General features: G+C 52.7%; 1 protein-coding gene across 2 annotated transcripts in view; it reads left to right on the forward strand.

The window, feature by feature from the left end:
* Positions 1-723: 723 nt before the first annotated feature.
* The window catches only part of SGSM2 (small G protein signaling modulator 2), a 33,447-nt gene continuing 10,667 nt past the window's right edge, over positions 724-23,503 (forward strand). The window contains exons 1-12 of one of the 2 annotated variants that reach the window (XM_019650542.1): positions 724-1,005; positions 4,686-4,761; positions 16,086-16,248; positions 16,524-16,685; positions 16,978-17,045; positions 17,144-17,289; positions 17,631-17,765; positions 18,296-18,420; positions 18,821-18,888; positions 19,111-19,271; positions 19,422-19,548; positions 21,173-21,307. In XM_019650542.1, the coding sequence (XP_019506087.1) occupies positions 949-1,005; positions 4,686-4,761; positions 16,086-16,248; positions 16,524-16,685; positions 16,978-17,045; positions 17,144-17,289; positions 17,631-17,765; positions 18,296-18,420; positions 18,821-18,888; positions 19,111-19,271; positions 19,422-19,548; positions 21,173-21,307 (1,423 nt within the window). In that variant the 5' untranslated portion in view covers positions 724-948. The remainder of the gene's footprint in view (positions 1,006-4,685; positions 4,762-16,085; positions 16,249-16,523; positions 16,686-16,977; positions 17,046-17,143; positions 17,290-17,630; positions 17,766-18,295; positions 18,421-18,820; positions 18,889-19,110; positions 19,272-19,421; positions 19,549-21,172; positions 21,308-23,503) is intronic. The other variant, XM_019650543.1, reaches the window with a different exon arrangement.

Below are 23,503 nucleotides of genomic sequence, written 5' to 3' on the forward strand. Positions count from 1 at the left end.
GCCCCGCAAGTTTGCAGCAACAGGTGTTCTTTATCACTTTGAGCGACCTTATATCCCTCGATTCCCTTGTTGGGCTGCTGAAGTCTATAAAGCAAATCGCGCAGAAGGTGCTTCTTTCACCTTCACAGGCTCTGTACAAGTTCCCGCGGGTTCCCGTTACCTCAACCGGCGCTCCCACCTCCCACATAGTTGCAAGAAGAGCAGTACTGGACGTAAAGTCTCCTACGGAGGAGGAAGGGCTTGCTGAACCTCTTTAGGTCCGGGGCGGCTGCGGTCCCAACTCGTTTTCCCACAAGCTTTGCAACGAGGGCGACCGGCTTGCAGGGGTTTTAGAGCAACGATGGAGCTCGGGTTTTCCTCTCAGCCAGAGGACTACTGCTGACTTCCCTTTGGCCAAACTCGGAGCGCAGGGGGCCCCAGCCCTTCCCGTCGGGAAAACTAGCGGATAGAAATCAGGGGGCGTCTAGCTGGATAGAAGCCAGCTCCGGCACGAACGACTTTCCCTTCAGCCGCAGGGCCCAGGGCGCGCCCCGCCGCCCCACCGGTCGCTGTGGGGACCTGGCTGCAGACGCTCACAATGCGGGTTCGCGCCCTCGGCTCTGGAGCCGGCGCGTTGCCATGACAGCGGCCCGCGTGGCGCGCGCCCGGGCTGGCAGCCCCCAGGCGCGCGCAGCCTCCCCCCGCCCCGACCCCCCCGTCGCTGAGTGCACCCCCCGCCCCCGGCTGTGGGAAGGGGCCGGGCCAGCCGCCTGACGTCTGTGCGGGGCTCGGAAGATGGCTGCGGAGCCGAGCACCAGGCAGTGGCTGCGGCGGCGGCGGCGGGCCGGGAGCGCGGCAGGCGGGGGCTCCGCCTTGCGCGTGTGGCGCTGAGCAGAGGCGCGGAGGCGGTGAGGGCAGCGGGGGGTTTGGGGAGCCGCTGGGCACAGCCTACTGGTCACCCGCCGCACCATGGGCAGCACGGAGGACGCAGTTAAAGAGAAGCTGCTGTGGAACGTGAAAAAGGAGGTAAACTCGGGGCAAGGACCCCCGGGGGGCTCGGGTCCCTGCCCGCGCGGCCCAGGGGGCAGAAAGGTCCGCGCCCACCCTCACGCTGGTGTTCGCTGGGCCGGGCGGGGGCGGAGTCCTGGACTGGCTGTGGCTCGGGCTCCTCTCCCGGATCAGGGGGCAACATCCCTCTGCCCGAGGGGCTCGGCCAGTGCTCCGGGGCTTGTTAGCTCCGCGATCCCGCAGCTCCCCGCCCTGTGACGGCAGCAGCGCTGGGAAACCGAGGTCGGGGGAGGGGTGGCGGCGATTTCTGGAGAGCCGGAGCTGCCCATTCATTGCCCGCGTTGCGTGGGGAGGGGGCGGGGCCCCTCACGGGTCTCCTAGAGTGGTTGAATGGGTGATTTGGGGGCTTAGCTCCGGTTTGCCCTACACCCCACTCTGTTATCCCTCTGGGAAATGAGTGGAGCCTGCCGGAGGGTTCGCCGCACTCCGCACTGCTTCTCCCTCCACGCCCACCTCCTTACCCTGAGACTGGGTAGGGGAGGTTGATAATGGTTTTTAAGACTCAGATTTTCCCTTTTGAGGAGCCCCCCCATATCAGAAAGAGATAAGAGTCCTTCTCTACTAACGTCCTTTACCTTGACCCTGCCCTAAACCCATTTCGATTTCATGGTGGGGAGGGCATATGAATGACTCACCCCCATATGAGAGCTGGAGAACTCAAACCCGCAGAGTAGATTAGAATAGATTAGGCCTCTGGAGCCATAAATAACTCTCACCTACCTCTGTGTCTGCCAGATGTGTATACTTCATGAGGGCAGGAAAACCATCTGTTTTGTCCACTACTCTGTATCCACTGCCTAGCATACACTAGGCGCGCAGTGACTATTTATTAACTGAATCTACCAGTCTTGGAAGACTGCAGGGTCTGGTGGGAATGCATAAATTTGGGAATAGCTCTGTGTGATCTTAAATAAGTTACTTAACCTCTCAGAGTCTCAATTTCCTCATCTCTAAAATAGGAATAATGATATCTACCTCATACATAAAAGTTTACCATATTGGTTCCTTTACCCGCTCCTAGAGTTTCAGGATTGGAGAAGACTCTGAGTTCTCAAAATCTTGGAAGGCTCTAGATCAGCGGTTCTCAACCTTCCTAATGCCGCGACCCTTTAATACAGTTCCTCATGTTGTGGTGATCCCCAACCATAAAATTATTTTCGTTGCTACTCTATAACTGTAATTTTGCTACTGTTACGAACCGTCATGTAAATATCTTTTTGTTTTCCGATGGTCTTAGGCGATCCCTGTGAAAGGGTCGTTCGACCCCCAAAGGGGTCGCGACCCACAAGTTGAGAACCGCTGCTCTTGATGGTTTTCCTGCATTAATTATGGCCTGGCTATTGTGCCCTAACACTTGTTCCCTTCTTTTTCGTTGGCAAAGAAGTGGTTGAAGCCATCACTTTTCCAGCTGTGTGTGAGAAGCTCCATTGTGCCTTTGCTGTGAAGTGGCCAAGAAAGAGTTTTTTAGGCCTAGAGTATATCAAATTAGCGTGTAAGCCCCAATTGTGGTCTCCCCAAGGAAAAGAGAAGCCTCAACTCTCAGTGATTATCCTCAGGAAACAAGCAGTCTAGTGATAGAGACTTCCATGAACAGCATAAACAAGAACAAAAAGGTAGTCATACCCTAACTATGGACAGAGGTGCTAGGATTGTTGATGTGATCTAAATTGGGGGTTGGTCAGGGATGATAGGAAAGATTTTTGAGAAGACAGTGATTCTTTTTTTGGTACTTAGAAGGCTGTCTGTATTCCAAGAATGATTCCTAAACAAATGTGGGAACTGTCCAGAATATGCCACCTGTGCTGAACTCTTAGTTCCCTTCCCCCTTGAGTGCTCGATTTTGAGAGAAACATATCCTGTCTTCTCCTACAAATAGAGACAGTGGGGATAATTGGAGGCAAGGCTGGCCTTTCACAAAGGACCTCTGATATAATTCTAGGGGCATCTGTAAGTCCTCCGAACCTAAAATTCTGCTCTGCCAGCCTGCTTCAGATGCCTGTAGGTCTTTGAGTTGTGATGGTGTGCTCTATTGAATGCAATAGAGCATATTGAATGCAATATTGAATGCAATCACTCCTTGGGAAGTAACCTAGGAAGATTTTAAGAGTTTAGAGAGCAGGATTGATCTGAACTCCCTTTACCTAACCGCTAACCATGAGCATTTTCCAGCAGGGAGGAACGTCCATCTGCTTCCTCCCTACTCCCCAGGCTTTAGAAACTCTATCACCCTCCAAACTATATAATCCTAGGTGAGGAACTTGGGAGCAAGGGCAGCATGGGGACACTGCATGCCTTGTCCAAAGACTGACAAAGACCAGCTCTGCCCAGAGCTTCCTTTATCTGAAGATTTTACACTGGGTTTGAGGTAATCCATTTCTCTAACCTCCAGGGTTAACATCTGTCTCCTGGCAGGTTCCCCCAGGACATCAAAAGTGCTTGGTTTAATTAAGTGTTGGGAGCAACTAGAACCCCATATACTGCCAATGGGTGTATAAATTGGTACAACCAGTTTGGAAACAATTCGGCAAAATCTAGTAAAGTGGAAAATATGCATCAGAAAGTCCTTGCCTAAAAATATAAATCCAAAGAAATGAACATCTATGTTCACCCAAAGATATGTCCAGAGTGTTCAGAGCAGCACTATTCATAACAGCCCCAAATTGGAAACCACCCAAATGCCAGTCAGTTGTGGCATGTTCACACAATATAAAGCGAATAATCCACAACTACACACAACATGAACAAATCTCACAATCACACTGGGGAGCAAAAGAAACATAGTCACAAAACACTGCACATTGAGTAATTCCATCTAGTAAAAGCACAAAAACCTGCAAAACTACTCTCTAATGTTAGAAGTCAGGAGAGTGGGTACCTTTGAAGGGGAGTAGTGACCAGAAGGAAACTTGGCAGAATGGGCAGTGCTTTGGGGTACATGTTCTGTTTCTTAATCTGGATGCTGGTTTCACAGGTGTATTTAGTTTGAAAATTTGTCAAGCTGTATAATTATGATATACACCCTTTTCTATATGTTTACTATATGTCAATAAAAAATGGTATGTGTGTATGTGTGTTTTAAGTGTTTTCTTAAGGATGTGACTGCTTACCTTACAAGGTATTTGGAAACTTACATTCAGGTAGGAACCCAAACATCAGGGTTTTACCTAAACAGAAAGAAGGCTGGGCTTGTGAGCATGTGGAGAGTGTCCCTGAGGCCTGGATGGACCTATCCCTAACCTCAGAGACGGGGAAGAAAAGGAGGGACAGGTTGTTTATCTACAGCCTATACTGAGACAGTTTGTCCCCAAAGGACAGTGTGCCCAGAAGCCCTTCTCCAGCTAAGTACAGATGAGCAAACAGCATCCTATCCCTGTACCACAGCAGGGCACTTCCTCCTGGGCTGGAATGTCTGCATTGATTGATTGATGGGTTTAAATGATCTCTTTTCCTAGTTGCCTTTCCAAGATACTTGGAGCTGTCTGTGCTAAAGAAACTTTGCTTCCCCACCCCTCCCATCCCTGTCATATACTCTGCAAGTGTCTGAACCCAGACAGGAGGGCAGAGTCAAGCTATTTACTTGCCTATAGGCCTTTGATCAGAAAAATAAACAAATGACTCTGCTGCCCATTTGTCCACAGGTGAAGCAAATCATGGAGGAGGCCGTCACCAGGAAGTTTGTGCATGAAGATAGCAGTCACATCATTGCTCTGTGTGGTGAGTGAATGACTGGGGGATAGTGGGAGATGGGTTTGAAATTGAAGAAACTATCCGGGGGCCCAGGAAAAAAGATGAGTCCTCAGGTTAGTAGTTCTTAAATCTGGCTGCAAGTCAGAATCAACTGAGAAGCTTTTGAAATCTCCTTGGGCCCCATCCCAGACCTGCTGAATTAGGATCTCCAGGGCCCAAGAATCTAGGTATGTTTAGTCCCCGAAGACAGCACTGTTCACATTTTATTATACATCAGAGTCACCTGGAAGGCTTATTAAAACAGATTCCTGTATCCCAACATTGGAGTTCCTGATTCTAGTAGGTCTGGGGTGTGCCTGAGAATTTGCATTTCTAACAAATTCACAGATGCTGCTGGTCCAGGGACCACACTTTAAGAACCACTCTCCTCGATAACTCAAGTATGGGAACCACTAGTCTGGTTTATCCTTACATTACCTTAGAGGAAGGGTTTGTGCTTTTGGGATGCTTTCGGTGTCACACCTACTTTCTGATTAATCCCACTTGTGTTGCTTCAGCATCCCAAACCTCCAGACACTTGATTGGATGCAAAACATGAGTGTAGGATAGGAGAGATAGCCAAAGCCTCCCTGCCTTAGAAAGGAGAAAGTCCATAGTAAGCCATCACTTCCGCCTTAGTGTCAACACTTCTGCCATTGTAGGAGCAAGCCTGCCTCTACACAGGGCAAAGTTTTTTGGATTCCCGGGAATGTGATCTTCTTTTCAACCCCTTTCCGAAGGGACATGGAGCCATCACCATCTTTATGTAGTTTTACTTACCGTCTGAGATTGGGGTTTGAGGTTTGGGGAAGGGAGGTTGTGCATTTCTGAGGAGAAGGAATGAAAGGAGCAGATAATGGATGGGATATACTTTTGACAGCAGTGTGGTGAGGCAGGTAGCGCTGCCCCTGCCGTCAGTCCAAGTAACAAACACTGAAGGTCCACCAGGTTCCAGATGCTGTTCTCCAGGTAGGAAAACCGCAGTAACAAGGTGGGCAGAATCTCTGCCCCAGGGCTTACATTCTGTGGGGAGACAGACAGAAAAAAAATGCACACATAAATATATCAGGCAATAGCAGGTATGATAATAGCTATGAAGAAAAATAAAAAAGATGTGGGAGGGCGATTGGGGGAGGCGGCCTGTGAGCAGAGCCTGAGTGACAGACCGAGGAGTCAGACAAATCTGCTTACTTGGACAAGTTTCGTAACATCTGTCACCCTCAGTTTGCTCCTCTAAAAACTGGGTGATGGTTCCCATCTCAAGGAATTTTTGTAAGGATTGAGGTGATGCATGTGAATGTTCTTAACATAAGAGCTCAGAAAATGCCTGTCTTTCCTTCTTTGGAGGTTGAGGCTGAAGCTAGTTTTGCAGGATTTGAGTTCCCACCATCTCCCTTTTGGATACGTTCCCCCAGTTCTTTGAGATGATGTAATGATTCCCAAGTTTACAAGGAGCAACCTGATCTCACTTTTCCTTGGGCAGAACCTATGCTAGGGAAAAAGCATCCTAGTTTTGCAATAAGTGGCTTTGAAGAGTATTAGAACTCTACTTCTGTCTACCCTTGCTGGGTTCCCCTGACGTCAGCCACTATCTGTTATTGTCACCAGAAGGGCTCTGCTGGCAGCCCAGTTTTTCATGGCTTGGTGCTAGGCTTCATCCAGAGCTAACACAGAACAGAAATTAGTGCAAACAGCTTGTGCATGGGCGCCACATGTGGGTGGCCATGGAGGGATGGGGGAAGAGCAGCAGGGAGAAAAGCTGTGGGCATCCCACATTAGGCCAATTAGGGTGAGAAAAGAACGTCAGCTCTCTAATCAGTTCTTGGGCCTCCAGGAAGCAGTGGGGCTTTCGCTTTCTTCTCCTGCCTGGAAGCCCAGGGCTCTTTCCAGCAGGCAGGATGTCACCTTCAAAAGAAACGATTTTTCTGCTTTCAGCCAGTTTCAGTTGCTGAAATAGAAAAAGGGTTTATGAAACAGACCCAAGTTTCCAGGGTTCTAAAGTCAGCCCTGGAGCAAGAGGAGCCCTGTTCTGCTGGATCTCGGGAGGTGCCTTGGGTCCAGGATTGCAAACTTAAATGCCTACAGGGTCAGATGAGAAAGGTTCCACCAGGAAGCTGTCTGGGAATGAGACACCGGGCAGCGGTGGGGGCTGGGCCGAGCTGGAGAGCACTTGCCCTGTTTGAAGAGGGCAGCCACCACTCAGTTCCTGCAGGAATGACGGCCCAGGCTTGCCATGACCTTTGTATTAAAGAGAAGTCGTAAGTCTGGGTTTTTGTATGAAATTTCCCAATTTTTAAATGCTGATAACTAACTCCCATTTTTAAAAAACTGCGTGGGCCAAACAAAAGGCGTCTGCAAGCCTCTGCCAGTTTGCTGCCCTCTGCCTTGGGCTCGGTGCACAGTCAGTGAGGGGAACATTAGCAGGCGGAGCTGCCAACAGTACACAGCTAAGTTGAGCCGGGGGACCTGAGACCCACAGAAAAGGGAATCCTCACACTTTGCCAAATTTGGTCAAAACCCAGGAATGTTGCGCCAGACCCCCATTCTCCTTACCCATGGGGAGGAGTGAGACTCCCAGGACTGGTGAGAAATGTGCATTTGTTTGCTGTGATTATTCATAAACCTGCCTGTCCAGAAACCGGTCCGGCCCCTGCAGGTAGAAACCCTATGAGGAAGCTTTGCTGTCAAATCCTGGCTGGCAGGGAGGGGTTCTGTGTGTGTTGCTCTCCAACAACAGAGCATGGCTGCAGTGCTGCTCTGAGGCAGCTCCCTCTAAACGTCCAGGCCAGAGGATCAGGACCTGTGTGTCTGCCCCCTCCCACTGGTGGAGCCTGGGGCTTGGAGAGGAGGCCCAAACCTGTATAGTTTCTCAAGTCATGTCAGGCTTGCATTGTTTCATAACATGGTCTTTGAAACTTTAATGTTAAAAATGCCTCCTGAATCAAATTAATGCTTCTTGTTTTCCCTGTGGCTTCTTGAACAACCCCCCGACACCCCCCCACTCCCCCCCCCATGTAGACTGATAATCTCCTGCTGCCCCCTCCCCCAGACGGTAAGGTGCTTTTAACTTTTGCTGTGGGCAACTCTAGGTCAGGATTAAGCAGCAAATTGTCCCAAGTGTCACCTTTGAACCTGCATTTGGAATAATAATGTATGTGCTTTAAGAGGGCGTACTCGATTTAGGCATCAGCCCAGGAGCACTAGTGTTTTCTCTGGACCTGCCCTCCCCACTGGGAGGTCTGGGAATGTCTGCCTCCACCATACAAGCATACCTCAGAGATATTGTGGGTTCAGTTCCAGACCACTCTCTATAAAGCAAGTCGTAATCTTTTTGCTGGTGGAAAGTCTTGCCTTCAGTTTGTAAAAAAAACCGCATCTGTGAAGCGCAATAAAGCAAAGCACAATAAAACGAGGTGTGCCTGTATTTCTGTTTGCTCTATTCTGATTGGGCGCTGAGGTTGGATTTTAACCTTTGGTGGTGGAGTGAGTTTTGGAGTTTCACAGAGAATTTCCTGGCCTGGCATAACAGGTTCTCAGACTCATAATGGTCTCTTCTCCTCCCCCACTTCGCCACTGTGTCCCCCTCCACGCTAGGCATTGGGGGCGGGGCCCAGACCAGACCAGAGCCATCTCTGCCCCTCAGTCAACAGGCTCCCTGCCCTCCCTGAGAAGATCGGGCAACCTGAGGGTTGCTTCAACTGAGGATGAGCTGTAATGGGAGACAGGGGTGGAGTCTGTGGAGCTGGGAACAACATCAGGGCTTTATTAACCTGCTCCCTGTTGCTAAGCAGCTGTCATTAGCTAGGAAGGTCGGCTGCAGTGAGCTCCTCTGGGGAATGGCAAGGAAATGCTAATGAGCCTGGAGAGAAGCAGGTGCTATGGCAGGATTGCATCCCACCTGGGATGTTGCTGCCAGAGATTTCAGCACATTCTGAGATTCAGACTCCAGGCAGTTATTAGTCTGTTATTAGTCTGTCTCTTTTCGGTGAAAGGGATTCCTTCTCTCTTCTTCCCACCTGCACTGAATGAACAGCTCATTCTCAGGATATCTGGCTTCTTCCTTCTATCCGGAAATGAACGAGTAAGAAGGAAGGCCTTCTGGGGAACTGGCTCCCTTCGCCTTGTTTTGGGGAATGGCTGAGGCCGAATGGTGATGGTATGTAGCTGAGACTTTGGAGTCCGACAGACCTGGGTTTACATCCTGACCAGGTCACTAAGTGCGTGTGCCAGGTTTTTTTAGCAACTCTGAGCCTACCCTAGAAATTTGACTTGAGGATTAAAGGAGTGATGTAGGTAAGGCACAAATGTGGAGCCCGAATTGCAGCAGGGGCTCAATAACATTGCTGTCATCACCACCACCAATGACATTCTACTTAGTTCTTGAAAGTGATCTTGCAACCTTTCTCAGAAAGCCGCCTAGGACATTCTCCAGGATTCCATCTGGGAATCCATGTTTCTGGGAGTTTGGAGCATCCAGACAGAGAAACTTAAACTCCAGGAACTCAATCAGGAAATTTAATATTAATACATTTCTATTAATTTTGTAGGTGCAATAAAGGTATTATGCATATGTTTGTTTGTTTTTTGTTTTGATTTTTTAGCTGAGCCATCCTGCCACCTGTTGGCAGCTCAGCTCGGGCCGTGAATCGAACCGGCGACCCTGTTGCTATGCACGTTTTTAAAGAATTATCTTTTAGCGATACATACAGAAATATTTACAGATAAAAGTATATGATGTCTAATCTAAAATTGGCTTCAAAATAATCTGGGGAGAAGCGAAAAAGTGGTTGGAGTTGGTATAGCTGAAACAAAATTGGTCATGACTTAATCATTGCTTAAGTTGGGTGATGAGTACGTAGGGGTTGCCATATTGTCCTTTTTACTTTTGTATATGTTTGGAATTTCCATAACAAAATGGTGTTTTAAAAAAGGGAGATGAGGAGGAGGAGAGGATGGGATAAGGAAGAGCTAGAGATAGTGAATATAGACAACTTTCCTGAGAAATTTTTTCATAAAGGGAAGCAGTGGTATGGAGATGCAGGACCAAGGGAGGTGGTGGGTGGTTTTTTTCTTAAGTTGGAAAAATTACAGAATTTTGTACAAAATATCCAATTTTGTATACACATGGAAAGTATCTCATAGGGAAACATTAAAGATACAGACAAGAGAAGGGACGTTTGCTGGAGCAATGCCCTTGACAGGAGAAAGGGGCTGGAATCCAGTGTGCAGGCAGAAGGGTGGCCTTAGGGAGGAGCACAGCCAGACCATCTGTGGGTACAGGAGGGACCCAGGGCATGAGGACGAGGCGCAGGGAGGAAAGGTAGCAACATTCATGATCACCTTCAGGGTGCGAGGCAGCAGAATCAAGGAACCTTTCCCACCTTTGCATATGCAGTTGCTTTCGGCCACTCAACACCCATTGAGGTCGGACTTGTTCTTTTCCCTAATTGCAGCTGAAGCTCAGAGAGATTTAGTGATTTGCACAAAGTCAAATAGCTAGTAAGGAAAGGGTTTGAACTTTCTTGCTTCAAAGCCTGTGCTGCCCAGGAATGGGTCCACCCATGAGGTCTGCCGATGAGTAGAGCTTGAAAGGGTGGGACATTGAGGAGTTGGCCCTCATGGAGACATAGCTTGGGTGACGAAACAGTGGACTCATGGTGCCCAGAGGTACTCTGGGAGACAGTGGGTCCCTTGCCAAGCTGGGTGAGGCCAGCACTGGCCTGGCGCCCTGGGAAGCCACTGTGAGCACTGTGCATGCAGACCCTGCCCTACATCCCCAGTGGGGCCAGGAAGATGGGGATGTGTGGTACAAATTTCATTTCCCTCACCTGCTTGGTTCTGGAATACCAGGGCAGCACTTTCTTGTTTTAAGGCTTTGAACAAGGCTGAATGCTGCCCTCCACCCCACCAACCCACCCAAAAAAAACGAAACAAAACAAAAAAAACCCTGAAGCAAACAGCCAGCGTCAGCAGTGTAGGCTGAGAGAAAATGTATTCTAGTTACCATAGAAAAGGCTTGTTCCAAGTGGAGGCAGCAGTTGCAAATCCCTAGGTGTAAGTATGGGCTAAGGAAGTGAGGAGCGCAGAGGCGGATCGTGCCTGGCCTAGCCTCTTTGCTCCTCCCACCTCATCGCTGCAGACAAACATTGACTTCCTCCATTAGCATCTGGAGGAAGTTCCCCTTTTCTTTCTCACCAGCGAGGGAGGCTACTCCTTTCCTGGCATCCTTGGTTCCACTATCCATAGCATTCGGCTTTTAACAATTCTGCTGAGTAGCATCCCCTAGAACTCCAGGACCCAAAGCAGCCACCTGTGACTGGCTGCTCCACCCAGTACTTTCCTCATGGGGTTCTCTATAACAACTACAGCCAAACCCCTCCATTACACAGCTAGCAGCTGGCAGAGGTAGGGGAGCAGGGAACACTTGCCACACCTGCTGCTCCCATTACCAACCCCTCCTGGCTCAGCCTTGGGCCACGTTATGCCCTGCTAACTCTGGGTGCTGTGTCCCTATGCCTCAGTCACCTGGCCTAGCTCTCTGAAGGCTGCCCAGCAGGTCCCCATATTACCAGTCTGGGCTTGTCCAGGCCTCTTGGCTGCTGAGCACCCCTTTAATCATAGATACGCACACGAGGGGCAGGGTTGTTTCTGAGCCCCCCCCCCCCCGAGCTGATTGAGGACCCTTCTCAACCACTGCTGCGTTTCCTGGGCAACCATAGCTTTCGTCCATCTTTGTGGGCTCCTTAGACATCTAAGCTTGTCCCAGCCCATTGAATTGTGTCTCTGGTCCCTGCCCAGCTCAGATTACCTATGGCTGCCCTAAGCAGAACCCAGATGCTCCTGTGGGAATGGGAAACCAAGCCAATTGGGAGACCCCGTCTGCTGAGAGAGCTGGTGAAGGATGGGTGCCCGTGGACAGACCCAGCCTTTCTGAGTTTTGTGAGCTTTGATTCACCTCCAGGTTGGAGAGCATCTCTGCCATCATCTCATGACGGAATACTGGTACCTACCTGGGTTGGAGGGCCACCTACTTAATTATTGTAATTATTATTTTGAATTGGTAATATATTTATTTGGTTCAAAAATCAAATCCATACAAAAGGTACACAATCCTTCCCTGCCCCCATTCACCCACTTCTCCACGCACCAATTCCCACGCAGGCCACTGCTACCACTTTTGTTTCTTGTGCATCCTTCCAAAGTTTTTTATACTACTAAAAAGAAAACCATATTCCTTGCTGACCCCGTGTCTGTAATCAGGGCACCATCCGGTCATGCACACGGCTGTGCATCTGGCCCTTGGGGACCTTTCCATGATCAGCTCCCACAGAGCAGCCTCCTTGTTCAGAGTTGCAGTGTTCTACTGTACGATGTGCCGTGTGTATGTAACCTGCCCTGCTGATGGACATGCGCATGGTTTCCAGTCTTTTGCTGTTAGAACTAAGTAAACTTACAGTGACAGCTATACACTAGACTCTCAGAAGAAGGATTTTTGGGTCAGAAGTCACTTGCAATGTTGAGGGACGGTGCCACATGGCCTCCATTGGGGTGCTACCGATCAGCCTTCCGACCCGCAAGGTGCGAAAAGATTCAGTAATTTCCCAAGTCCCTTCCGCCTCTACCAGTGTCTCCTCCGTTCTAAATCGGACTCCTTGGAATGGCTAAATTGGTGTGTAAGGGGTCTGTGGGCGGGGGCCCCATCGGAGTCCATTAGCGCTTGTGATCTCCACCCATTTAGCATTTGTTAAGCCCTATAACTTAATAGACTTTAGGGGCACATCAGAGGCTGGTGAGGGAGAACCGCAGGGCGAATCTAGGCCTGTAGTTCCCAGCCTTTCCCTGGGAAGATGGTGCCAGACCTTTTGAGGGAGGGGAGGGGAGATGCCCACAGCAAGGCGCGATAGTTAAAACTAGTTCCACTCCTGCCCAGAGCTGCAGTTCCTTGGGCCTTCCTGTCGGTGGGGTAGGCGGACAGACAGACAGGCTTATTTGGCCCCATAACGCCAAAGGGCACCAGAAGGCCAGGGGGGAGTTAGAGGATCATGCTGGAGTCATGCCTCTGTTTCTCTGCTTTGATTCATTCATCCGAACTTTTCCACCCCAAACAAGGACCAGAAACAGTGTTGATTTTTATTAGTTAGTGTGCGTTTTTCAGAAATGAGCTGAATGATGTCAGGGCTGTCTCACCCCTGTTTGGATCTATCCATACTGGCTATAGGCGGTGCCTGGGTGCACTGAGACAGGAGGTCCTGAACGCTTTACATCTGGGTGACCAGGGCCCAGACAGCTCAGTTAGAAGGGGGTTGGGTTCAGCTGCTTTCCGGGGCAGGAAGATGAGTCAGACACTAGAGTGCTCCTGCTTGGTGCCCTGGGCCTTCAAGTTAGGAGGAGAGCGGCAGCACGGGCCTCTGTGTGGACTTCTCCCTGGGGAACAGGGACAGCAGGAGAGATGGACATTGTTACTGGTAGCTCTGGAGCTGCAGCTCTGATATTGGAGGGAAGGAGAGAGTATTTATAGCCGCACCTCTGAGTTTTGACTGATGGGAATGTCTGTGTTTCTGCCCAACCCAAAAATCTCAGAGCAAGGGTTCTTAAAGTTTTGGGGGTCAGGTACCCCTTTTAGAAGCTAAAAGCCATGGATCCTCTATCCAGAAAAAAAAGCGCTCCCCTTAAGCATGCTGGAGCGCATCAACAACTTTGCACATGATTTCAGAGGGGCTCTTAGAGCCCCAGAAGCCCATCCACAAGTCCTCTTAGGATAGTAGGTCTCACTTATTATTAGTGTTGTTATTGTTATTATTGCTATTATTATGTTACTATTTTGCCTACATGCTGCGCACAGTAATATTTTTCATGGCATGTGCTGATTCTCTGGGGGCAACGCTGCGGGAATGGGGAAGGACAAGGGTAGTTTGAACATCACTGGCCAAGGAACTCGTGGAACTGGGTTAGCAATACCTGGCATAGAGGGTTGTTTACTTTGCTTGAAAAGTAGAGAGGTGAGAACAGTTTCTCCTTCCCCAGACATTGCCTGGGCACCTTCCTTGGGTTTCACAGAAGGAACTTAGAGCCCTAGAGTGAGCAGGGGACACTGGGCATGATATTTGGGCTTCTCTCAATATTCCTTGCTTGCAGTCCTTGCTGAGGAATGCCTCTGCTCATCCCAGAGAACCCTGATGCCCAGGCTCTGAGGCTGCTTTAGAAGGTGGGTGAGGCCAAGCAGGATGGGAGTGCTGCTGCCCCCCATTCCCAGGCTCCCCAGCCTGGCTGCATTCACTTGCCTGGGGAAGGTGGGGAAGCTAATGACTCATTATCCCAGCCATTAGTCACACCACCAAGGCATGTGATTCCCTGCAGGACTGGTGCCACCTGTTCAGTTGCTGCTCCTCTCCTGCTCTGGATGGGGAGTGCAGCTCAAGGACCAAGAGACTGGGACAAAAGGGTCCTTCACCTGTCCACCGCAGGGCCACACAAGACCACCAGGGACCAAGGGGACTTGCCATGGAAAGGAATATGTGGACATACTCCTTTGTAAGCAGAGATTCCCCCACATGGCCCATACGTACATCAAACATGTAGATACCTCTGTCTGCATACACATGGGCTCATAGATGTGTGAACACAGGTGAAGGAAAGGCTGTGCCTGGTAAAATAAGCCCTCCGAGGCCAGAACAGGGAAGAGCTTTAACAGGAAGCACTCGGGAGAGGGAGGGGTCCTGTCTTCTTTCCCCTCCCCTGGGATGCTCTTACTGAGCTGGCCAGCCTCCAGGTTGGCCCCAGGGACTCTCCAACTTCTTGACATCAGTACAAGAGCGGGCCAAACAAAGCTCTCTTATAGAACAGCAGTGACCACCTGCCAGTTACTAAGAACGAAGGTAAAAACCAGGTGAGAACCTTTTTTGTGTGTGATTATTTCCTAAGTCTGGCTTTCATATTCTAACACTAGACACAGTAAACGATGGGCCTCAGTTCCCCTCTTTCTAAAAGAACAGCATCTCCACCCACCTCTGGGGCAGTCTGTGGTCCTGTCTCCAATGCGTTGTCTCCTCTCCCTGGCAGGGAGAGGTCTTGCAAAATCGTAGCCCCTCCATGTTAGCTGAAGAGCAGGATCTGGACCAAAAGAGGTGAGAAGTCCAGAGCTGACAGGGATCAGGTCGCCCCTGCGTGCCAGACCCTGTGTGAGGGGTTTTCTGTACCCTATCTCATGTAACACTTCATACCAGTCCTGAGAAGTAGTCCCTGTTTCACAGATGATAAAACTGAGGCTCAGAACGTTAAGTCACTTAAGTTTTCCAGAGATAGTTTTGAGCAGCCACATCAAGCTTCAGACCCTGTTGTCCGATCCCCCACCTCCGCCCCCACCTCTAACACAGCACTGTTTTCAATCCAAGTGAAAAGAGCACCTCCTCCCCTTCACCCTCCTGGAGGAGGTGAAGGGCTCAGGCCAGGGCTTGGGGCCCTAGGTCCTAGTCCCAACTTTGCCACCATGTTTCTGTGATCAAATCCCTGCTCCTTTCTGAACTTTTCCCTCCTCGCTTATAAAACAGTCAGCTTGGCCTCAATAATGGCCAAGCCCCTTCTCCCCCCGCACACATCCACCCTAATGTTTTAGAGTCTATACATGGCCAGGGTAACCCTCCACCCAGCCCGTCTTTCTTTCCTGTGGGGTCTGGTCTGCAGTAAGCAGGATCGAGATGGAGAGAGCAAGCCTAGCCTCCAGAAACATGAATGAATGAAGGGAAGCCCTCCCTGCATAGGAAATAGAAATCTCTCACTCTCGACTGCTGGACTCATCAATAATTCAGGGACTGCTGTCAGGTCTCATCTCTGCAATGGCTACATCAATATTTCAGCACCTTCTCCAGAGCCCTGTTCCTTAGCAACCACATCATCCAGGCGCTCCAGGAGGGCCGCTGGGCTGTGTGCTCCCTGCGCCCCCAGTCCTATAGATGCTGTCCAGGATTGTCCTTGAGGGTAGGGGGTGGAGCCACCTATGCCAACTGGAACAGGCAACTTTGGTCCTCACAGCACCAGGGGCAATGCTGCACACAGGAGACGTGTACACACCAGGTGAGGGAGAGGAACGGCATGGCGTGTCAAAGCCCCCACAGGTCCACCCTGGACAGGAACAGACAGATAAGGAGAGGAATTTGGTATATCTTCCTGGCCTGCCTGAGACTGGCACCCCGTCTCCTCGTCCTAGCATGGGCCAGGCCTGCCCTTGCCCCCTGCCTCCCTAGGTATGGGGGAAAGGAGAGTTCTCTCTTCTCCCCCTTGCCCGGGCTCAGGTACTGGTTCCTTCTGTGGCCCAGGTGCGGTGGAGGCTTGCCTCCTTCATCAGCTGAGACGCCGTGCCGCTGGCTTCCTGCGCAATGACAAGATGGCAGCCCTGTTCACCAAGGTGGGGAAGACGTGCCCAGTGGCTGGGGAGATTTGCCACAAGGTACAGGAGCTGCAACAACAAGTCGAGGGCAGGTGAGCCCTGGGCCAGCCCCACCCACCACTCTCTTCTGCTCTTTCCACTTGGCATTTGCTCCTGCCCAGGTTGGCTTCCTGGGCTCGTTTCTTGCAGGGCCTCTCAGGACCTGCCTAAGGGTGGGCACAAGGCCCTATTCGCCCACCTTGAGGCCCCCATCCTGGTCAGTCCTCTGGGTTCTCGTCTTGTGGCACCAAACTTCACTCCCAGTGTCACCAGTCCGGGGCTTACCCCCCCAGCCTTCACACTCCTAACGTGCATCCCCTCTTTGCAGGAAACCCTTGGCCAGCAACCAGGAGCCTCTGCGAAGACAGGGCTCTGCCAGTGGGAAGTCCCCAGCCCTCAGCCCGCAGGCCTTGAAACACGTATGGGTACGCACAGCACTTATTGAGAAGGTGCTGGACAGGGTTGTGCAGTACCTGGTGGAGAACTGCAGGTGAGTGCCCCTCCCTGGGGCCCACCTCCTGAACACTCAGTCCTTCTGCTCCACCCCTCAGCATGCTTGGCTGTCCACAGTACTCTGTAGGCATACCCCGTCTCCCCCGTAGCACCCTGAAAGCATAGACCACATCAGGCACCCCACAAAGCTCAGTCCTTGTGGGTTTATTTCTTCTTGGTGACTGATATGAATTTGGTCTTTGTGGGGACATCCCTACCTGGTGAGCTTGACTGCCCTGGAATGAGTCTGGGAGCCCCAGCAGTCCCACATCTGTCTCTCCCCCTGGCAGCAAGTACTACGAGAAGGAGGCGTTACTGGCAGACCCTGTGTTTGGCCCCATCTTGGCCTCTCTTCTAGGTGAGCCTGAGAGCAAAGAGACCTATGCTGGGCCAGTGGGGACTGAGGGGCAGGTGCTGAGGGGGCACCTTCTGAGCTGGCTGTCCCTGTCTCCACAGTGGGACTCTGTGCCTTGGAGTACACCAAGCTCAAGACAGCTGATCACTACTGGACTGACCCCTCTGCTGATGAGCTGGTTCAGAGGCACCGTATCCGGGGTCCCCCTAATCGCCAGGACTCCCCTGCGAAGCGCCCAGCCCTAGGAGTAGGTGTCCCTCTCCTCACCCCTTGTGCTCACCCTGATTGTGCCCATGGACCAATTGGGAAAGCAGCCGGCCTCCAGGCTTGCAGACACAGGCTGCACCTTGGAGATGCCGCAAGGTAGTGGCCACCTTAGAAAAGCCTTTTGCCCACACTGGCACTTACATAAATACCAGGAGCACCCCACTGGTCCGTGCCTAGAGAGCACAGGGTGGCTGAGGGCAAACTAGGGGCAGGAAGGACTGCCGGAGTCAGCTAGAGGGTCTGCGTGGAAGGAAGCTGAGGGTTCTCAACCTCCCAAGTTGACTTCCCAGGGCTGGGGCTGAGCTGGGACTTCCTGTGCAGATCCGGAAGCAACACTCCAGCGGCAGCACATCAGGAGACAGGTTAGCTGCCTGCGCCCGCGAGTATGTGGAATCCCTGCACCAGAACTCGAGGACGCGGCTGCTCTATGGCAAGAACAACGTGCTGGTGCAGCCGGTAGGGAAGCCTAGTGTTCCCCCCACATCTACCGCCTCCAAGGACCCCAGAACCACAAGCTTCCAGCTACATTTGTCCCTTTCCTAAGGAGCTTGACCAGAGAGAAAGGGGAGAAGGGCCCCACCCCCATTTCACTGTTTCATACTCCTCACACCCAGCCTTGAGCTGGCAGGAGCCAGCAATGGCATCTGCTCTGGCTAGCTGAGAAACAGGCCACCCAAGGGTGGGAATGGCAGCCATCAGGCAAGGTGAATGCCCAGCTTGGGTATGGCCAGCCCAGGACACACCTGGCATCCAGGAGGTTGACAGGGCAGAGCCAGTGGCACCTGGCCAGCCAGGAAGAGGAGATGCCCCCATCTGGGTGTGGTTCGTGTTCCCCTTTGTTTCCACCTGGCCCCCATTCCAGGACCTCGTGACTGGACTAGCTTGGCCTCCCCCACTCACACCTGGAGCTCGTTTTCCGTAGGCCATCCCTGGGAGCCGCTCAGTCCCTCATCATCTCTGTCTTCTGGTGTGTCTCCTCCCTGTAGAAGGAGGACATGGAGGCTGTCCCTGGCTACCTCTCCCTGCACCAGTCTGCAGAGAGCCTAACTCTGAAGTGGACACCCAACCAGCTCATGAACGGGACTCTGGGGGACTCCGAGCTGGAGAAGAGGTGGGGGTTTGGGGACTCCCAGGAGCCAGGGAAGGGAGTGAGGGCTTGTCCCCAGGCAGGGGGATGGAGAGACTCAGCCTGCTCCAGGAGGCAGGCCTCACACCTTACCCGATGCCAAGAATTGCAGAGAGGCTGCCTGGAGAGAATCCCAAGCTCTCTAAGATCCAGCCAGGCCTGGGCATGAAGAGGTTTGCCTGAGCCAAGCTCTGGGCAACTGAGACTGCCAGGCTCTTTGCCATGAGGGCAGCATGGGGCCCCGAGGGACTTGGCTGGCTGAGGTCACATCTTGGCTATGGTCTTCCTGTCTTCGGGGTAGTTTCACAGGTGTTGGGGCCACCAGATGAGGAAGACTGGATGGCTGGTCTTGGGACACAATGACACCAATCTGGTTTCTTTCCAGCGTTTACTGGGACTATGCCCTGGTCGTGCCCTTCAGTCAGATCGTCTGCATCCACTGCCACCAGCAAAGTGAGCCTCCCTTGTCCTGGGCACCGGGGAGAGGGGAGAGACTGTCGTTCCCTAGCCACGCACTGTGCACGGCCCGTCCGATGTCTGCTCCTCCTTTTGTCATCCCCACGCCCCAGCCCCACTGTCCTCCTACCCAGCCTGGAGGCCTGGCCAACTGGGCTGCAGTGATGGCTGGGAGGTCTCAGGGAATCCCAGCCTCACTCCCCCATGTTCATCCCCCAGAAAGTGGTGGCACACTTGTGCTGGTGAGCCAGGATGGCATCCAGAGGCCACCCCTGCACTTCCCGCAGGGAGGACACCTGCTGTCCTTTCTGTCCTGCCTGGAGAACGGGCTTCTGCCTCGAGGACAGCTAGAGCCCCCGCTCTGGACCCAGCAGGGGAAGGTACCTCAGGGCTTGGGAGGCTCTGGGTGGAGGGATGTGTGTGGCGGGTTCTCTGCCCACCTGCCTTCCTTACCCACGTGGAGTTCTTAGGAGCAGCCTTGGGTGGGACTCTGCCCTGGAAAGGCTGACAACCCATCTCTCGCTCCCTAGGGGAAGGTGTTCCCCAAGCTACGGAAACGCAGCAGCATGCGGACTGCGGACATGGAGGAGATGGGCACAGGGAGGACCACGGACTACGTGTTCCGGATCATTTACCCTGGACACAGGCATGAGCACAGTGAGTGCCCCACACTTCTTCCATGGGGTGGGGGAGCACAGCATCACCCAGGGCGGCAGCAGGCACAGCCACTAACCGGGCCAGTTAAGACCAGTGGTTCAGTTCTTAGCCTCTCACTGGACCTTTTCCCTGCAAATCATCCCCCTGAGACGTTACCTCTCCTCTGCCTGCTGTTTGCCCCCTACCTTGTCACCCCAAGACTCTTGGCTTAACAGAGTCAGGCGTCTGTGCACAGGATTCTCTTAGTCATCCTTTCATGCCCTGCCCCAGGAGGAAAAAATGTGGCAGGACTAGAAATAGAAGGTGGAGAACTCTTCATTTCTCCTTGGCCCACTGCCTCACGTCCACAAGGCGGCCTGGGTGCGGGATCAGTGTTTCTTTTTGGAGGGTGCAAATTGTTCACCGACTCTGCTGGAGCCAGAATGCCCCTCAAACCAGCTACTGATGAGAGGAGCTGTAGCTGGAGTAGGGGGTGCATCCGAAGAGGATGAGACTTGCAGCCGGCGGGGGTGCTGAAAAGGGGCCTGGCCCTCGTGGGTCCTGCCCCTCCTGGATGTATGCCTCTGGGCTCAAGGGAGCCTGTCTATAGGTATCTACCAACACTGGAGTTCCCTTCCTGGTCAGAGTGCTGTGCTCCCTACGGGCTTCCCTGGGACAGACTTGCTGATCTGGGGGAGAAGGGCGGGGAATTTGCCAGCCCAGAGCATTTATTACCAGCCAGACCACCTGCTCTCTAAATTTCCTACCCTGTGCCAATAAATTGTCAACAAGTTGTCTCTGTATTAGCAGACATATTACCCAGACTGCAAACACATAGCCCCAGTACCAGCAGTCCCTGCAGGCTTGGAGGGCACAAGTCGTGGGGATCCCGCTTCCCTCCCTGATGTGCCTGACTAGGAGACACATCTTCTGCCAGAGCGTGTTTGCAAACCTGGATGTAGTCTCAGGCTGTTGCTCGGCTTCAATTATTTAGTCTGCACTTGCTCTCTTCAAGCCTCTGCATCTCCCATTTCTGGTCACTTCACTTCAAGGACCACTTTCCTGGAGGGCAAGCTGGGGCACCAAGGAGCTGAAACCCAGTGGGGTGACTCAGCCTCCTCGAGAGCAGCTCTGGGAAACCCTGGGAGGAGGAGGTTGGATTTATAGCCTGAAGAGGGGATTTGGGGTCATCTTCAAGATTTGGCCCAGCCTGACCATGACGCAAGCTGCAGTAGGATAAGAACCCATCTGCCAGCAGTCGTGCCCAGCCTTGGCCAGGACTGGGGAACTCCGGAGCTGCCGGCCGGCCGGCATGTCCCAGTGGGTTCCCTGTCTTTCACTACCCTGGCTCCCCCCATCAGTTCTCTCTTTTCTGTTCTTCCTAGAGAGGGCCTCCTCCAAAGAGTGGAGCTCTGTAGCTGCAGCCTTCCCCCCTCCTTCCTCAACCTCCCCCCCTGCACTTTCTTCCATACTCTCCCCAGGAAATCATCAAAAGACTCTCGGGTCCCCCCTTCCCCTCTTTCATGCCCTGCAGGCTCAAGGTGACCCAGACTCCATTCTGCTCCCCATGAGGACGGAGTTGGGTTCCTCCTGGCCCGGACTAGGGTCCTCACGCTCCGCCTCTCTCGCCGTTCTCTTTGAGCAGTCACTATTAACTACCACCACCTAGCGGCCAGCCGGGCGGCCTCGGTAGACGATGATGAGGACGAGGAGGATAAACTCCACGCGATGCTGTCAATGATCTGCTCGCGGAACCTCACAGCTCCCAATCCGATGAAAGGTTTTTATCCCTCCCCGTCCCTGACCGACCCTGCCCCTCCCACCCCACCCCCTGGCCCCCCCTGCCACCCACCGCAGGGGCTCAAACGGCAGTGTTGGCATTATGGGACTTGCACCCAGGGTGGTTCCCTTCCATCAGCAAACAGATCAGGGCGGGCGGGAGGAAGCCCTGGCAGGAAGAGGGGACCATACAAAATGCAGCTGGCTCTGGGCTCCCCATGGAGTGAGGAGGAGGAAATCCACTGGTGGGAAGGCCTGATGATCTGGTTGCCCCTTGGGAACCCTGAATGGCTGTCTGAGCCCTGTTCCCACTCCTGGGGGTCATTCGGGCAAACCGAAGAGAGTGTTGCTTTCTTTCTCTCCTGCTGGCTGGGCAGACGGGCCTCTGGGCCATGTTCCTCTGACTCCTGAATCAGTGGAAACAGGAGGGAGGAACCAGGCCCCTCCTGGGCAGGGTTAGGGGCTGGACAGCTCATGTAGACAGGAGTCACCTGTGGATCATGTGAGGGGCTGGGACCACCATGGAAGGAGACCCAGGGCTCAGTTTACCCAGCAGTCCTGGGTGCTCCAACAGGCACTGCCTGGAGTTGGAAATTTCTAGCATGAAATCTAGAAATGTGTGCCAGGGATATAAGTCAGGTGTGTTCCACTCTCATGGACTTCAGAGTACACGGTTGCAGAGGCATCCTTCATTGTAAACAATACAGTACAGTACTCATAGCCACTATGTCCATTACCCATCTTAGCACAGAGGTAGGCTGGTGGAGGGGGAACCCCACTCTCTGGAGAGTGATCAGCCAGGAGACCTGTGAGGGCTAGGCTAGGGTGCTCAAAGGAAGATTGATTATGAAGGAGTTAGGGCCTGCTTTCTCAGAGTTTAGGGGAACTTCCCCATTCCCACTCATTCCCAAGCCACAGAGTCAATTTTTCTCTCTCCGTTCTTTACCTTATAGCAGGTGTCTAAGAATATGTGACACTCCCCTAATGCTTCTACACAGTTCTGCCAAAGAGCCCAGTTCCAAGACAGTAATGAGTCTCCCCATCCCTGGGCAACCAAGTCCTAGAACACACCTAGCACACCCTCAGCACAACCCTACCAGCTGCCACCACAGGACCCACCACATACATGCCTTCATGTCTACCCTCCCTCCCAGCCATTCCAGTAGGAGCTACAGGCCAGCCCGGGTAGGATTGCAGGGGAGCCTCACTGCTGAGGTTCATTGCCGGCACACAGCCTGCCACCTGGTTCCTAGCAAGCCTGGGCTTGGGGCTGATGCTTATTTACAGGTTAGCTGACTTTGAGCAGTGTGGAAAGGCTGAGTCAGGAGGGCCAGGGCTGACGGTTCTTAACCCCACAAACTGGTAGTCAGGCTGGAGGCCGGGCAGAGGGGTGAGTCCCGGAAGAGCCCCTATTTCGGCAGACTTGGTGATAGGAAGCCCACCCCTAACTAGTCTCAATGCCGAGGCCTCCAGGGTCAGAGAAGCCTCCAGGCCTACAGGGTCCAGAAGCCTCAGGGCTTGTCTGGCATCCTCTTAGAACTTGGGGGCCAGACCAACCCAGTATGCCAGTATGCAGTCCCTGGGATTCCAATACTCTGGAAAGGGGAGAAGGCATGAGAGCAGAATCAGCAGGTGGTTGGGGAGATGGTATGGGAGCTCCCACTCCACTCCAGTCCATAATGACAACACTGTTGAGTCCATCCTGCTAGCTGTTGCTTTTCAGGCCTGCAACATGCTTGACTTGTGCATGTGAATCAAGTGGCGGGTGTCCAGGCTCTCCTTTCCCTCCCTCCCCTTCCTGCTTCCTCCCCACAGAGCAGAGATGCTGTTCACTCTAATTCTGCTCCAGGCCAGGCACCTTTCACTCGGAGTCTTAGGGGCTGTGGGGTTCAACCACCCTGATTGTTTTGCTTCAGACTTTCCTCAAGCCCAGAGGAGAGAGTCAGAGTCAAAGCTGGCCCAGCAGAGCCCCCATCCAGCCTGCTGTCCCTTGCCCAGTCACTCCAGAGCTCCAGCTGTCTGCACTGGGTTAATTCAGAAATTCAGTGTTCAATGCTGGCTGGTTCAGCTCCTTCCTGGAGAATTAAGGTGAAGAGCATTGACCCAGGAGCCCTGCCTTGGCTGAGCCCTGCTTTCTGGGCATGAGCTTGTGTCCCTTTGTGCCCACCTTTCTGCCTCTGTTGCCCCCCTCACCCCC

This window comes from Hipposideros armiger, unplaced genomic scaffold, assembly GCF_001890085.2.
Source record: "Hipposideros armiger isolate ML-2016 unplaced genomic scaffold, ASM189008v1 scaffold_141, whole genome shotgun sequence".
NCBI classification, from domain to species: Eukaryota; Metazoa; Chordata; class Mammalia; order Chiroptera; family Hipposideridae; genus Hipposideros; species Hipposideros armiger.